The following is a 17,807-nucleotide window of genomic DNA, read 5'->3' on the forward strand; positions in this document are numbered from 1 at the left end:
TGTGGGAGAAACAGACAAATGTAAATTTTGAAAAAAAACAGAATTGGAAACAGTCACACATCTTGTTGCTAGTTGTGATAAGGCTAATGGCAGAAGAACTGTATACTGAAAGGCATAATAATAATAATAATAATAATAATAATGTGTCAAGACTGTTACACTCCGTATTGTGCAAACATTATAATATTGAAGTAACTGAAAAACTCTGGAAACATGACCCACAAACCATTATAGAAAAAGATGAAGTTTATATCAGATGGGATCATCCATTACCAATAGTTCAAAAAATAGATACAGTAGTCTATGAAAAGAAGACAAAAGTAGCATTGATCATTGAAATTGCTACACCCAGTGACTACAGTCTCTTATGTATAGAGAGACACAAAGTCATAAAATACCAAGATTTGCAGGCAGAAATGAGGGCAATGTGAAAGAAAGATACCCAGACAGTTCCAGTAGTAGTAAGAGCAATGAATCTTATAAAAAAATAATTTACAGTCATACTTAGATATGTTACGGATATATGTAACTGAGTATGACTCAAAAAATGCCAGCTATTCTCTGTCTCATATTGTCTACTAAGAGGCGATCTCTGCTTGACTTGCAAAGCCATGTCTGACCCAGCTCTGTTAGCATAGCTACGTCTAAAGAAATCCAAATCCCTATGCACCACATGCTCCAGAGACCTCAACCTCATTACCACAATCAACAGAACGTTCTGGAGGGACAGGTTCATAACCCAGAGACTGCCCATGCTATGCAATATACTTCCCATACATGTCAAGCAGAGCACCTCACTGGCCCTCTTCAAGAGAAATCTTGATGAGTGGAAGGGAAATAGAAAATTCACCCCGAGGATCACTCCAGTGGCTCTACTTGACAGAGGCACTAGGAACTAAGGTTGGGTGGCAAGATGCCAGGGTAATCCTATGGGCTAGGCTTGTAAAGACTCCAGGGCCATTAGCCTAGTACACACCTTTGAACCTATGAAATAATTAAAAAAGTTGCTGGCAATGTCTTTTGGACTGAATCCTTGCTAACAAAAAATAAAGATAAACCAGAGGTAGGATAAATCTGCAAAGGCTAAAAATAATTTCCAACAAATTTCTAACAGCAAAAGATAAAATCCTATGACAATAATGGTTAAGCACTTTAGTCAACACACATCTCATATTCTGCCTTCTTTCGAACCAGTGTAACAGGAACACACAACAATTTTTTTTATCACTACCATGATAATTCATTAATTGAACATCACAGTTATGTCCCTCCAATCAAATAAAGATTTTTCCATAGTAAAATCAAACCTTAAGGGTTGAGCCACCATAAATATATATATATATATATATATATATATATATATATACACACACACACACACACACACACACACACACACACACACACACATATATATATATATATATATATACACACACACACACACACATATATATATATATATATATATATATATATATATATATATATATATATACACACACACACACACACACACACACTTATATATATATATACACACACACACACACACACACACACACACACACACACACACACACACACACACACACACACAGCCCCCTTTTTCCCATTGTCTACATGGGTTTGGGGAATTGCGTTCATACCTCTCAACCTCACAATACAAAAAAATCTGGACAAAGCCAGAAAAAATCGAGGGGGGGGGGAGACAAAGGACCAAACATAGGGAAAGATTTTAAATATTGCTCCTATAAACTTTGAAAGTTGACAGAATGACAAATTTCACATAATTTTAAATTATCAGAAGGATGGGCAGCCACGGTGGTGCAGCGGTTAGTGTTGCCACCTCACAGCAAGAGGTTCTCTGGTTCGATTCTCGGCTGGGGTGCTTTCTGTTTGGAGTCTGCATGTCCTCCCTGTGGTCACGTGGGTTTTCTCCCACATCCCAAAGACCTGCTGTAGGTGAAATGGACACTCTAAATTGGCCCTAGGTGTGAGTGTGTGCATGCGTGTGTGCCTTCTGTGGAAGGTTGGGCGCCGGGCTGGCAACTTGACACCGTAAAACTCCACTGCCAGTCATGAGCGGACAGGTGATCCGCTGTGACGACCCCTAACTGGGAAAAGCTGAAAGAAGAAGAAGATAAATTATCAAAAGGATATGAAGTCTGAAACTCAAACTATCTCACATTATTTAGTATTATGTAGTGACTGCAATCCTCAATGATTTGCCAGAAAAACACAGATTTTATGAGGAACAGACCAAAAATAAGAGGCAAAAATCTGGACATTCTGCAAAAATCTGGACAGTTGAGAGGTATGATCGTGTTAACTGTTGCCATCTCTCTTCATTCAGTGTCACACTCCCGCCTTCTTCGACACTCATGCCTGACTGTCGCAGATCTTCTTTCACAAAATCCATCCACCTCTTTGCTGGATGTCCTTGTTTCCTCTTACCTTCTTCCTGTCTGTCCCAAATCTTCACTAGATTTTCTGCTTTTCTGCATATCTATCAGAACCACCGTAATGTGTTCTTTTTGATATTTTCTGCAGTTGAAGCTACTCTGGCTTCTGCTATGTCCTCCTTTCTTTATTTGTCCCACAGTGTGCATCCTACCACCCTTCCCAGGCACTTAATTTCCATCACCTCTAGCGTATTCATTTGCTCTGCCTTTAATGCCCAGGTTTCTGTACTATACAGTAGGACTGGTCGCACCACTGTCTTGTACACCTTACTTTTCAGCTTCTTTGGCATTCTTCTGTCATTGACTACAGCTGACACTCTATGCCAGTTGGCTGTAGCCCCTCTGATTCTAGCTTTAACCTCTTCATTCAGACTACCCTTCTCCTCAACCACCCCTCCCAGATACTTGAAGCTGTTTACCTGTTCCACTATCTTCCCTTCAATCTCAGTTCTCAGCTTCTTCTGATTCCCTCAGTTTTTTTGCCATTACCAGTGTCTTATCTGTGCTTAGTTTCATCCCATGTGCCTTTAGTTTTGCATTCCATTCCCCTATTCTCTTGCTGAAATTCTTGCTCAGAGTCTGCCTGTAATATCACATCTACATATAGCAACTTTGCTGATCTGTCCCTTCCAACCTGTTTGCTGATGTAGTCCATCACCAGTATGAACAGCAGTGGGCTCAGAGCTGAACCCTGATGTATACCCAGTCCCACTGGGAATCCCTCTGTGAGTCTGAACACTGTTCATACTTGAGTCATTGGGTCTTTGTACAAAGCCTGCACTAATTCTACCAGTGTTTCTGAGACTTCTAATCACCGCAGTACTGCCCAGATCAGCTTTCTCGTGACCTTGTCATGTGCTTTCTCCAAGTCTAGGAATGCCCAGTTGGACTCGTTCTTCATCTCTAGCTTCTTCTCAGTTATCTGTCTCGCTGCAAGCATCAGGTCACTTGTGGTGCATCCTGACCTGAATCTGAATTGCTCATCTCCCATCTTACATCCTACTCCCCTGCATTAATCACCCTCTCTAGAACTTTCATGCGATGTGATAGAAGTTTGATTCCTCTGTACTGCCCACAGTTGTGGATGTCCCCTTTGTTCTTGTACACTGGCATGAGTATGCTTATTCTCCAGTCATCTGGGATACGCCTTTCTCTGCACACTGCTATGAATACCATCAGGAGCCACTTCTCCCCTATCTCACCCAGCATCTTCATCATATCTGCTGTGACCTCACCTGAGCCTGCTGCTTTCCCTGACTTCATTTTCCTTAGTACTGTCCTTACTTCTTCTAGGATGGGGTCCTGCTCTTCTCTCATTGTAGGCTGTTTCTGGGGCAGTACAGCTTCTGTTGGGTTTCCTTCATTCAGAAGCTGCTGGAAATACTCCTTCCATCTGCCTTTGATGTCCTGTGGACTGGTGAGCAGGGTGTTGCTGGCATCCCTAATGAAGGGTGTCTGACTATCTTCTTTATCTTTCTGTCTTTGTCTTGCAACCTGATATAGTTTATTTGTGCCCCTTACTGAGTCACTTTGCAGACGTTGGTACAGTGCCTCCATTGCTCTATTCTTTGCTATTGCAACTCCTTTCTTAGCTTCTTTGTTAGCCAATCAGTAGTCCTTCCTAGCCTGGTCAGTCTTTTCTGTCTCCGACTTCTTCCTGCATTTATTTGTTCTTTTGATGACTTCCTGGATGTCTACGTTCCACCATCCGCCTTCCTTATGTACCTTATTTCTATACCGGGCTCAGCCATATACCTGTTCTGTAGTCCTCACATGTGCTGTTTTGAGGTGCTGCCATTTTTCTTCAACTCCACCTATTTCTTCCTTTTCCTGGGGTGCTAGAGCCCAGATTAATTCCTTGAACTGTTGCACTTTCTCTCCAGTCAACGTCCAGGTCTTCAGCCTGGTCTCTTTTTACCTCAGATCCTTCCCTGACCACTGCTTGCAGCTTATTGTGGCATCCAGTGGTTTATGCTGTGGGCCAACTGCTTCACTGGGGATGATTTTGTAGTCATGGATTCTAGCCCAGTGCCTTTTCCTTACTAGGAGGAAGTCTACCTGAGTTGTATGTTGGCTACTCTTGTATGTGATCTTGTGACTGACTCTCTTTCTGAACCATGTGTTGGATACTATCAAGCCATTTGCCAGACAGAAGTCTATCAAGCCATTTGCCAGACAGAAGTCTAGAATGGCTTTTTCTTCTTTATTCCTGTTGCCTTACTGAAGTGGACCCAGACAGTCTTCTTATCCTGTTCTGTCTGTCCCGATATGTGCATTCAAGTCACCCATTATCAACACCAGTTCATGTTGTCATGCTTTATCTAGTAGGTCCTGCAATTGCTGTCTGAATGCACTCTTTTTGTCACTATCACATCCCTGCTGTGGGGCACAGGCTGAGATTAGGAATACTGCCCTATCATAGGCTGAGATTAGGAATACTGCCCAGTCATTACACTGGAGTCTGATTGCCATGAGTCTGTCATTAATTATGAAGATATACTTCACTGCTTTCTGAAACCTCTCTCACCGGTATTCCCACACTCAAGTAATTCAGTGAAATGAGTTTTCAGTGAATCAAAGTAGACCTATATATATATATATATATATATATATATATATATATATATATATATAGAGTACAATGAGGGTTTGTGTAGAACAGTGTAGCCTGGATCCTAGATAACCCATGTTCCTAAAAATGACACACTTATTTATAACTGGTTTGCTAAACACCAGTATCAGTTAATGTTTCAGTGTTGGCTCTCTCTTCATTTCCCTAAATAATTAAGTATTATGCTGTTTAGCCTTTGTGTAATTATCTTAGTTAAAGCAGTAATATCCAGTGTAATCAGTTAATTATTGCTGTAATATAAATATAATTAGTCTTCTGATTTTACCCTCAGTTATCAGCACATTTGACTCACCGATATCTGGCTGTGTGCTGTTGCCATGAGAACATTGCGTAGTGCTCTGATGCCATCTCCCGTAGCTGGCAGAATAAATGGCCAAGACCATCTTGTTGTTACATTGCAGCTTCAGTTTCTTGTTTTCACACACAGTCTTAGTTTTGTGGTTGTCTAGAAACAGTAGATAAATCATGGCATTTAATATGATTAGCTGCATGAATAAAATTGCAATTATTAGCATGAACATGTAAACAAAACCCTAGATAACAGATTACACAGCAAATACATAGCATTGTTTCATGTAATTCAATCTATATAGAGCAGATATATATCTATAGCTATATGTAGAGACAGAGTTGACAGGCTGTTATACGTGAATTAATGCATGGATTATTTTTGTAGCTGATGCTTTGCAATGGGTGGAAGGATCTTTATTTTAATACTGCCTGCCAGCCCCCTACCAGCTAGATCCAGTTCACCCCTTGTCCTATTTGTGCTGCTTTTACTGCATTCTGATTCTACTATTTTGCAAAGTGTGCCCCAAACAGAATCTGCTGTCTTTATTTATTTATTTGATTTATTTGGTTTGTTTATTTATTTATTTCCATTTGTTTATCTGGAAAGTCTGACTGGACAAAGTCACTTTTCATTAGAGGCTTGGAGAGAAAATCTCTGTAAAACATCACAAATAACCAGCTGGATAAAACTAGTTACCCGGCATGTCAGTTAAACCGAGTTCTACATCCAAGTATAGCAGGAACAAAGGTTACAAGACTTTCTTAGCTCTCTCCACCTTTGATGTGTTCATTATTTCAAAATCTGGACTACTCATTAATTGCTTTGCTTTCTGGATGACTTAATTGCTAACCGCTGAAGGTGTATAACACTAACTCCCTATGTGTGCAGCAGCAACCCCTTCTCAAGTAATAGCTATCCATCATATGGCATTTTGGCCATTGCCTACCAAATCACCATACCTATTTGGTGATACGTAGATAATGAATAGTCATAAATGCTGGTGCAGCAGTGAAAATGCCACCAAGATATGCTTGATACAGTGAAGCTACCAAGAATGTGAACTACTTTAGGAACACACAAACTTGCTGCTAACCTGTGGGGTAGAACTCATTTGAGAGAAGCTCATTCTTTCGGATTCTGCACAAGTGTAAATCAGCATTTGGTTATATTATGAATTAAGTTTTCAAATTTCAGTAAGCTGAAATAAGTATTGTTTCAGTGAATATGTGTCCTTCCATTCCACGTCCTTATTTTTTATTTACATTTGTTCACTGGGAAAGTCCAGCTGGGACAGAGCTCATTTTCAGAAGAGGCTCAGGAAAAAATGCTCCAGATGCATGTCTTTTGAATGTGGGAGGAAAACCGGAGCACCCAGATGGAAACCCATGCAAATGCAGGGAAGACATGTAGACTCCAGACAAAAGGCACCCCAACAGAGAATTGAACCAGACAGCCTCTTGCTGTGTGGCGATAACGTTAACTGTTGCACCACTGTGCTGCATTACATAGTAATATATTTCACATTGAGGCACTTCTTCACACCCTCCATGAAGAGATGTTTGCTGCTGCAACCCCTTACTTAATATAATTAACTCAGAATGTGCATAACCCTGAGGTAAGCTACAATATTACTAGGGATAAGTTACAATGTTACTAGGGATAAGTTACAATGTTACTAGGGGATAAGTTACAATGTTACTAGGGATAAGTTACAATGTTACTAGGGATAAGTTACAATGTTACTAGGGGATAAGTTACAATATTACTAGATTCAAGCCCATCCTTCTTGCAAAAACTGAGATTCACTAAGTAATGATTCGCCACCAAAATGACTACCAAATTTTAGTTTCTTCTTTTATTATACTTTTATGAGTTGTCACTGCAAGGTAAGGTGGAACAAATAGGAATCCTAAGCATTATTTATTTTAACATTTTTCATGACAGGTACTGCTATCATTAATTTAACTGTATTCTAAGATTTCTAGTCACATTATAGTCTTTACATAGTTTAGGTATAATACAGATGGGAAAATCCTTTTCTGTTTATAGAAACACTTCATTTCAGTTGTTCATAATGCCTTTATCTTTTCATTGTCAATGATTAATTACTATTAGGGTCATTATTTTATTCTGTGGTATTCATCATCTTCTTACTATTTTAACATATGTTTATGTAAGTAAGCCGTATGGTATATTGATAAACTGACTTATCTGATCCTGACTTAGCTGGTTCATGTCTCCACTGATACTGATAGTTTTTATTCTGCAGGCTCATTTCTGCTATCACTTTGCTAGCTGCAGGTGCTAGCCACTCCATTCGCCCTCGCTGTGCTTGGGTTCACTCTACTCCTCTACCCTATCCTCATTCCCACCCACCACAGGATTGACTTCCTTTATTCCTAGACAGGCTCCTCCCCTTCTCCCTATCCTCCAATCAGCACTCGACCTACAATTTTCAATTTCACTTCATCCATTATCTCAAGTCTCCTTTCTGACTTCTACATATGATTTTCTTTACTTTAGCTACGATCTATCACCGTTGACCTTAGCTACAATCTACCTTCTTTACTATGCCTCTAATAAAACCTATCATCTCTCTCCCTGTCCTGCTATGTCTGTTACTCCTAGCCCTTTATACCACTCCTTCCAGTCATACCTTCTCACAAACAACCCTTCCCCTACCTTGCCACAGTAATTGAGGACCTGCACCATGAAAAACCCACTGTTCACATCTCCCTATACTTTTTCAGCATGTCCCCTACTCTACTATTCTCTGTCAGATATTTACGAACCCACAGCTCTGCTACTACACTATATATATATATATATATATATATATATATATATATATATATATATATATATATATATATGTATACAGTCTGTTTTTCAACCTAAGGTGTCTTACCCTCCATTCCCTTACCTATATTAAATTCCAACGTGACATCCATCCTAATCCAGACCCAACCCTCACCACATTCTCTACCCCACCTACCCCGAAATCCACATTCTGACACCTCCCCTGACTCCACACCTAATTCCATCTGCCTCTGAAAAAAAACTATAACTCTGACCTTCTCATCATTAGTGTCATCCTCAGAAGCTTGATAAACAAAGTCCATGAATTTCATGTTGCTATTGCCCTTTTTCAGTTGTCAATGAATTAAAATTTGACATACATATCCATTATTGCATTAAAAAAAACACCAAAAACTTGGTCTCCTGTATCATAACCACAAACTGCTTTCACCCTCCACAAACCCTCCCTGGCCCTGCTTCTCCTATTACCCTGTCTTTTGTATGCAGCTCCAGTTTTTACTAACCTTCAGTCTCCACTTCTCTCTAAACTAGAGCAAACATACAATAAAATAGCTAGATTTGCCTCTAATCTCCCTTACAAATCCCACCACTGCCTCGCCCTTAAATCATTACAATGGCCTAAATTCAATTGTTTGTTTCTCAACTGCATATCACACGCTCAGTTCTTTATAATCCCCCTTCCTGTCCCTCCATCTCTAATATTGTAAATCTATATAACCCGCGACGTCACCTTCGTACATCTAACAAACACCTTCTTGACATTTACAAACCGTCAAAAAATATTGGCAAGTCCCTATATAAATACTCTGTAGCTAATACCTGGAACTCCCTTCCATGTAAAATAAGAAGTATCCCCATAAGTTCCATTTCAAACTACAACTCAAACACTACCTTCTTAAGACCGTGTCCTGCCCATGCCAAGCTCCAACCTGATCTCTAACTGATTTGATTAAGTTTTTCCTCTCTTTTTATCCGCCTTTCTTTCTTGCTCTTATTTACAGTATATCTGCATTCAGGTTCTTGTAAATATTCCTACCCTGGGATTATCCTGCCGCTATTGTATTGGATGTTTTGAAACTTATATATAAATATATTGTCTTTGTTGATTTCATTTTATGTAAATGTTTCTTGTCAATATTACTATTGTAATTTTTAGTCTTTGCATTAATTACTGTTTTTTGGCATGTCTGTATTTGTAATTGGAGCTTTTCTCCTTGGATCTCTACTGAAAATGGGCCTTTGGCTCAGTTGGAACAACCCTATTAACAAATGACAATATACAAATAAATAAATAAATAAAATAATTTTATATATACATATATATATATATATATATATATATATATATATATATATATATATATATATATATAGGTTCAGAGGTGTGCACTAGGCTAATGGCCCTGGGGCCTTTACAATAGGTTTACCCTGGCATCATGCCACCCGACCTTAGTTCCTAGTGCCTCTGTCGAGTAGAGCCACTGGAGTTATCCACAGGGTGAATTTTCTATTTTGCATCCACTCATCAAGATTTCTCTTGAAGAGGGTCAGTGAGGTGCTCTGCTTGACATGTATGGAAAGTCTATTCTATAGCATTGGGCAGTCTCTGAGTTATGAACCTGTCCCTCCAGTACACTCTGTTGCTTGTGGTAATGAGGTTGAAGTCTCTGGAGTGTGTGGTGCGGAAGGATTGGGATTTCTTTAGTTGTTGCATTTCTAACAGAGCTGGGTCAGACATGGCTTTGTAAGTCAAGCAGAGATCGCCTCTAAGTAGGCGATATGAGACAGAGAATAGTTGGAGTTTTTTCAGTCTGTCCATATAGGACAAGTGTTTAAGGCCTGGGATCCTCTTTGTGAGATACTTTTGTGGCCTCTCCAGTTGTTGTAGATATCTAGTGAGGTACATGCTAAATGGGGCATTGTACTTGATGATTGGCCTAATGAGGAAGAGTAGAGGGAGACAATGACCTCTTTCTTCCTGGATGCAAAACCCTTAGTAATGAGATGTGCCACACAGAAGGACTTTCTGACCACAGTGGCAATGTGATGATCAAAAGAGAGGTTGCTATCAACCTGTGTCCCCAGATCTCTTATAACACCTTCTGTGTTCATTGACTACCATCAATGTGGTAATTCATGGGAACCGAGTTTTTCCCAAAGGGGGTGATGACTTTTTGGCATTGAGCTTAAGACCATGTTTCTGACACCAGTTAGCATCACTTGGGGAGTTAATAATAGCTCCCAACTTGCAATCGTCTGCATACTTTGTTAGCCTCAGCCAGAGTCCCTTCGTGTTGGCCTAGACTTCAGAGAAGTAGATACCAAACAGGAGAGGACCCAGGACCGAACCCTGTGGGACTCCACTCATGACTAGTTGTCAGTCTGACTTGGAGTCAGCTACTTTCACACTGTGTGTTCTATCTGTGAGCCAGTTTGTAACCCACCTAGTGATATAGGGGTTGATGCCTAGCTTAGTGAGTTTTTCAGTGATTCCTGAGTGGGGAATGGTATCAAAAGCCTTGGCCAGATCAAGGTAGGCTGTATGAACCACCTTGCCTTAATCCACAGCTCTGGTGACTGACTCAAAGAAGTCGACCAAGTTGAGCAGGCATGAACTACCCTTCACAAAACCAAACTGTGTGGGATCCAGAGTTTGGAGATACCCTATATCCTTGTTTATTAGGTCCATGATGATGCATTCCACAGCTTTGCATATCAGACTCGTTGAGCTAATGGGGCAGTAGTTCCCAGGGTCTGTAGTCACTCATCCTTTGTGGAGAGAGATGACTGTATCAGTGTGCCATTCGGTAGGGACAAAGCCTGAGGTGAGGCTGTGATTGAACAGGGTGCACAGGTGAGGTGCCACTTCACAGTGTAGTTCATGTAGAACACAGCCAGGGATATTGTCAGGTCCCATAGAAGCTGTATTCTTCGCCTTGGACAGTGCTGTTTTAACCTGTGCAGCAGTAATACTGGGTGCCTGGCAATCTACTGGTATTGTGATTGGTCCTTTGGGGGAGGAGAGAGGGGTAAATCTGGCACTGAATCTGTCAGCCAGTATATTGGCAATATCTGTTGGCTCAGTGTAGGAGGTACCATTGTGCAGTAGCTCAGAGCAAATCTGGGTATTGCCATGGAGATTCTTTACATAACTGTAGAAGGCCTTGTGGTTGCCTTTACTATCTACTGCAATTCTGCTCTCATAGCTAGCTTTAGAGGTTTTGATGAGGGATCTCAACTTTTTTTGAGGCTAAGGGAGTTTTTCCAGTCTTGGGACTTCACCTTATTCCACATCAGTTTCCTCCTTCTGTTGTAGAGCTTGTTTATGGCAGGGGACCACCAGATTGGCTTCCTTTTTTTTGGATAAGAGTGTCTTGGTTCTACTGGGTATGGTGAGATCCATGCATTTGTGTACGTGTTCGTACAGTGCACTGGTGTATAATTCGGCGGTCATCCAAGTATTGTCTATTTGCATGGGTGCCACGAAGTTAGCCACCTCTGTTTTTAGGAGCCCAAAGTTAGCTTTTGAGAAGTTTTTTATGGTGGTTACCTTTGCAGGGGGTGGGGTGGAGGGGTGGAAGGGATGCGGACTTCCCAGGAGATTAGTTTGTGGTCTATTCTAAGCAGGGAAGAGGTGACTATTGGTGTAGAGCAACAGTTACCCATGTTAGTAATGACCAGGTTAAGGATGTTGCTACCTCTAATGGGGGTAAGAACAAGCTTGTCCAGGGCATTGGAATGAATGAATTCCACAAAATGTTGGGCAAGTGTATTGGTACATGAGTAGTTTTCCCAGTTAATGGAGGGGTAGTTGAAGTCGCCCAGTATGAAAGTGTTAGGTTGGACCCTAATATTCTCCAGGGTGCTTAGGAACATGGGATGTGAGTCTTGGGACATGGTTGGGGACCTATAGCAGGCTATGACCTGAATCGCTGTCTTACCCAATGTTAGCTACACCTGAAGCATTTCTGATGTGTTATGTTGGGCTACCAGTCTGGAGGTGTGCACATCCTTTATGAGAATGGAAACACCACTGCCTTTTGAGCTTCAGTCCAAATTCTGGGGCCGAAAAGTGTGGAATGATTTATAGCCTGGTAGTGCAGGGGTGCTTTCTGCTGCGTTGAACCAAGTCTTTGTTACAACACAAATGTTGATGTTCTCCATTTTAAGGAGTGCTTTGAGTGAGTGCATTTTGGGATTCAGACTTCTAGCGTTGAGCAGCATGACTGTCAGATTGCATTTGTTTGTAGCTGTTATGGTGGTAATTTGGTCTTTGGGACACTGCTTAAAAAAGGCACTATAGGGGTGGCAAGAGCCTTGGCCAGTATCTGGAAGCCTAGGGGGTGACAGATGCAGGCCATCTCTGGTAAAGTATCGAGGTCTGTCAATCATGTCATCCCAGGCAGACAAATACTGGATCCCCTTAAATGACACCAGAAACTGAGCCAATTGTTGCAATCATTTTCTGCTTGTACTGTGGTATCATTCTGGGTGATGGTAGGATGCTGCTCAGGGCTAGGGTCATACCCACCTGGGCTACATAATCTGAGAGCTCCTCCATGTCTCTTTTCATGTAGTCCAGGGAGGTATGTCTCAGGTCATTCACACCCACATGTACAATGACAGAGTCATATTTGTACCTGTTGTTGAGGGACCTGAGTGCATGTGTTATGTGGCGGATCCTGGTACTCGACAGGCAGGTGACTGTTACTTTCTTTTTATTCAACCTAGTGAGGGGGACATCAGTGTGCCTCACTGTCGAGTCACCTATGACTAGTGTGTTGAGCATGCTGTTTTGCCTTAAAGGCTTTGGTTGAGTGGCCCACTGTTTAGGAGAGTTATATGTCTCGTGATTAGTGCTGTGTTGTGGTGGTCGAGTGGGTTTCTGCCTTAGAGGTCTCTGCTGTTTAGGATGATTTTTATTGAGAGCCTTCCTGAAGGTGGGTGTGTGGTTTGTGTTTTTTTATATGAAGGCAATGCTGGTGTGTGTTCTGGAGGGCTACGTGTTCCTTGTGGTGGGGTGCAAGTGTTGACCTTCTCCTCTTGACCAGCTATTCCAGTCTTGGCTGGAGAGTGTGTGGCTTCCAATTTGGATATATAAGTGCATCTCTCAGAATTCTGAATGTTGGGAGGTAAGAGGACAGGGTTGTCGGTGTGCATAAAGCAGTTGCTAGATTGCCCTAGGATGCCCAAGTTCACCAAATTAATAGGAGAAAGCACAGGGAACTGATCTTTAGACATGCCTGGAGGGGTGGGCATTAATAATAAGTACTGGAGCTGTTTCCTTGTAGAACATTTAGTGCTGGTAGTACTTCTGTGTGCTACAATAACTGCTACAAGATGTCTGGTAAAATGCTAGACTAATAAGTTAATAAAAGTGCAGGAGAGGAGAGAACTAGCAGATCTAAGGGAAAATTTGAAGAGCAGACTTTGGCACCGTTCAGAAGCTTACAAACAGTCCTGGATACACCAAATTTGTATCTGGACTAGACTAGTTACAGGAAAGGTAAGAAACAAGCACAAATGCTGGCTTTTAAACCAGAAAGTTGAAAGAGATGGAAAAAACTGCCCAAACAGCCAATAAACTATAATTTCTGGGGTAGATAGGCTACCTACTGCTTACCACTCCCACTAGTAAGCTAGAAGGCTTCCCTCCAACACAGAATGGCTTGGGGGGCTCAGAAGCTTACAAACAGTCTTGGATACAGCAACTCTGCATCTGGATTAGAGTGGTTACAGGATAATCAGGAAACAAGCTCATACATGGGCTTTTAAACCAGAAAAGTTAAAAGAGATGGAAAAACTGCCCAAATGGCCAATAACTACAATTTCTGGGTCAGAAACCACTCCTCTTGTGGTAGATAGACTTGTACTTTTATGTTTATGTTTTAACCATTGTGTTTAGATGAGCTGTGTACCTGCAGTGTATGAAAGCAGCCTACTACACTCCATATCCACCCCCCCTTTTTACCTTTTTCCTCCCTTGCTCACTTTGTTTTGCTAAAGCAATTACTTTTTAATCTATAGCATTTCAGCACAAGGTGGCAGCAATTTTCCATAATTATACAGCCATACCCCCATACTTTCTACCCTAATCACATGCTATCCTTACTGTTAGCTTCTTTCTAACCTACAAAATATTTCCAGACACCTCTATTTGCCTCAGTGTTATTATTAAAAGCCTGCACTTTGCGTATATATTACAACTACTGTTTTGTGCTTACCACATTAGTTTGCCTATACATCTGTGGCTTTGAATGAGGCTGAGTCACTGGTTGTTTTATTTCTTAGTGTAACGTCTCTCCTCCTCGGCTCAACCTGCTCCATTCACCCTATGGGTTCACTCCACTCCCCTACCCTGCCCCAATTCCTATCTGCCCCCAGCACCTATACCCTTATAACCCCACAACCACTCCCAATGTAATTCACCCAATCACACTTCTCCTCCTACTCTCACTTCTCTCCTCCCACTCCTTCACCTCTCTCGTTCTATTATCCTACTCCATACAAAAAACCCCACCCACTCCTGTCCAGCCCTCTCCACATACTGATCTTCTCACTACTCCTACCTTCAAAAATGAACTACACCTTACAACTATCAACCAATTCTTCTTACACCCCCTACACCTTACAACTATCAACCAATTCTTCTTACACCACCTACACCTTACAACTATCAACCAATTCTTCTTACACTCCCTACACCTTACAACTATCAACCAATTCTTCTTACATCCCCTACACCTTACAACTATCAACCAATTCTTCTTACACCCCCTACACCTTACAACTATCAACCAATTCTTCTTACATCCCCTACACCTTACAACTGTCAACCAATTCTTCTTACGTCCCCTACACCTTACAACTATCAACCAATTCTTCTTACATCCCTTACACCTTACAACTATCAACCAATTCTTCTTACATCCCCTACACCTTACAACTATCAACCAATTCTTCTTACATCCCCTACACCTTACAACTATCAACCAATTCTTCTTACATCCCCTACACCTTACAACTATCAACCAATTCTTCTTACACCCCCTACACCTTACAACTATCAACCAATTCTTCTTACACCCCTACACCTTACAACTATCAACCAATTCTTCTTACACCCCCTACACCTTACAACTATCAACCAATTTTTCTTAAACCCCCTACACCTTACAACTATCAACCAATTCTTCTTACACCCCCTACACCTTACAACTATCAACCAATTCTTCTTACACCCCCTACACCTTACAACTATCAAGCAATTCTTCTTACATCCCCTACACCTTACAACTATCAACCAATTCTTCTTACATCCCCTACACCTTACAACTATCAACCAATTCTTCTTACACCCCCTACACCTTACAACTATCAACTAATTCTTCTTACACCCCCTACACCTTACAACTATCAACCAATTCTTCTTACATCCCCTACACCTTACACACCTACAACACCATCATGCCACTCAAGCATGCAATCACTCTCACACTAATACTACTTCCCCTTCTCTCCTACCTTCACCACCTCACTTGCCTCCATACCATACATCACCCCCCCTTTCACATCACCATTTCACACCATGTACAAGAGTCACCACCACTACTTTTATCTCTCCATAGCTCTTCAGTCATAATGCAATTTTTCTCTTTCCTACTAAACTTATTACTGATGATAGAAATCCAGCCCCTTTTCAGTCGCACCCAACCTTAAGTACCACCTTGACCCCAAAACAAAAACTAAATTATCTAGGTTCCTTTTCTCCCACATTCTCCTCTCAGGCGACATTCAACCTAACCCTGGGCCCTCTGTCTCTCACCCTTTCAACTCACCTTCATCGCCTACCCCCCTAAATAAATCACTTATTTTTGCTACATTGAACGCCCAAAGTATACGTAACAAAATACCTAACCTCCACACCTGGATCCTCCACAACCACTCAGACATCTTATCTATCACTGAAACATGGTTAAAACCTGATATTTTAAGACCTCAAAATTACCTATCCCAACTACAATATCTTAAGAAATGACAGGACTCATAAGAAAGGTGTTGGAGTAGCCCTACTGCTCTCTTCCTCCCTATCTGTAACACCTTATACTAAACTTGCACCCCAATTTGGTACTGCTGAGCTAACCCTGGCCCTCTTAAATATGAATAAACACAAAAAGATATGTATTTCTTCTGTATACATTCCACCCAGTGACAATCCCTCTATCCTCAAAGAAATCCTCTCATGGTTCTCATCTAATATAAATAATGAAACTATAATTCTAGGTGATGTTAATATAAACTGGGCTACCATTCAATCCCCCACTACCTCTCACAATCTAAACCGCTGTAACTTTACCCAGCTAATCAACTCATTTACTAGACCCTCTAAAGACAGCTCCTCTGGAACCACCCTGGCCTGGATACTAGTCTCTCACCCCCACTAAAGACAGCTCCTCTGGAACCACCCTGGCCTGGATACTAGTCTCTCACCCCCACTAAAGACAGCTCCTCTGGAACCACCCTGGCCTGGATACTAGTCTCTCACCCCCATACTATCCCAGAAAGGGAATCGTTCCTGACTCTTAGTGATCGCCTCCCTGCCTTCACTCATCATGCACCCATCACTTTACATCTATCTCATACATTTATTTTCACTCACTCTCTTAACCCTCAATCCTTCCCTGAATCACTAAAATATACTAAATGCCCCCCCCATCCCTCCTCCTTGGATGACTCAGTGATTTACTTCATACTACTTTCATTAACCTGTTTACTAGCTTTGCCCCCATTAGAACTGACAGAATTAAATACAATACGGCCCTGGCCTGGATAACCAAAGGGACTATAATCTTCATGCACCTCTGGGACAAAGCATGGAAAAACTACCAGAAACACCAATCTCCTTCCTCCCTAACTGACTATAAGCAACTTCGAAACAAAGTCAAACAACATATAGCCTGTGACTGAAAATCCTATTACTCCTTCCTCCAAAACAACCACAAAACTAACCCGAAAAAGTTCTGGAATAGTATCAGTATCCTCCTCCAACTTGGTAAAAAAGTAAACCCATGCCCTGACCCTAATACCTCTGACCTCTCCTTAGCTGGCCAATCTAACTCCTTTTTCATTGACTCAATAGCTAAACTCATTACATCTTATATATTATGTATATATAATATACATATATATAATATATATAATAATATATAATTATATGGGTCTATATGACTTGGTCGACAGTTTATATGATCGACTGTTTATTTGGTCGACAGTTCATTTGATCGACAATCATTTTAGGTGGGGGGCTTCGCCCCCCACACCACCCAATGTGGGGGCTGTGCCCCCCACACCCCCCCTAACTATATATATCAACTCCAGGGTCACACAACATTGGGGAAGGGGGCAAATGCTTGTCGATCAAATGAACTGTCGACCAACTAAACAGTCGATCATATGAACTGTCGACCAAGTCATATAGACCCAATAATATATATGTATTATAGCTTATTGTACATTTTTTTTTTTTTTTTATACTTTTTCCCCTAACAGATTTGTTTGTTTTTCAATTGAATTGTAGAGGTTATAGGTCACATTACAG

The 17,807-nt window shown here is 41.2% G+C and overlaps 1 protein-coding gene across 2 annotated transcripts in view; it reads right to left on the bottom strand.

Annotated features, from left to right (window-relative positions):
* Nucleotides 1–17,807, bottom strand: part of LOC122790085 (protein eva-1 homolog C-like) — a 659,115-nt gene that overhangs the window by 461,732 nt on the left and 179,576 nt on the right. For both annotated transcript variants that reach the window (XM_044057647.1, XM_044057646.1), the window contains exon 3: nt 5,390–5,542. In XM_044057647.1, the coding sequence (XP_043913582.1) occupies nt 5,390–5,542 (153 nt within the window). The remainder of the gene's footprint in view (nt 1–5,389; nt 5,543–17,807) is intronic.

This window comes from Protopterus annectens, chromosome 15.part0 (assembly GCF_019279795.1).
Source record: "Protopterus annectens isolate FY-2018-M chromosome 15.part0, PAN1.0, whole genome shotgun sequence".
NCBI classification, from domain to species: Eukaryota; Metazoa; Chordata; order Ceratodontiformes; family Protopteridae; genus Protopterus; species Protopterus annectens.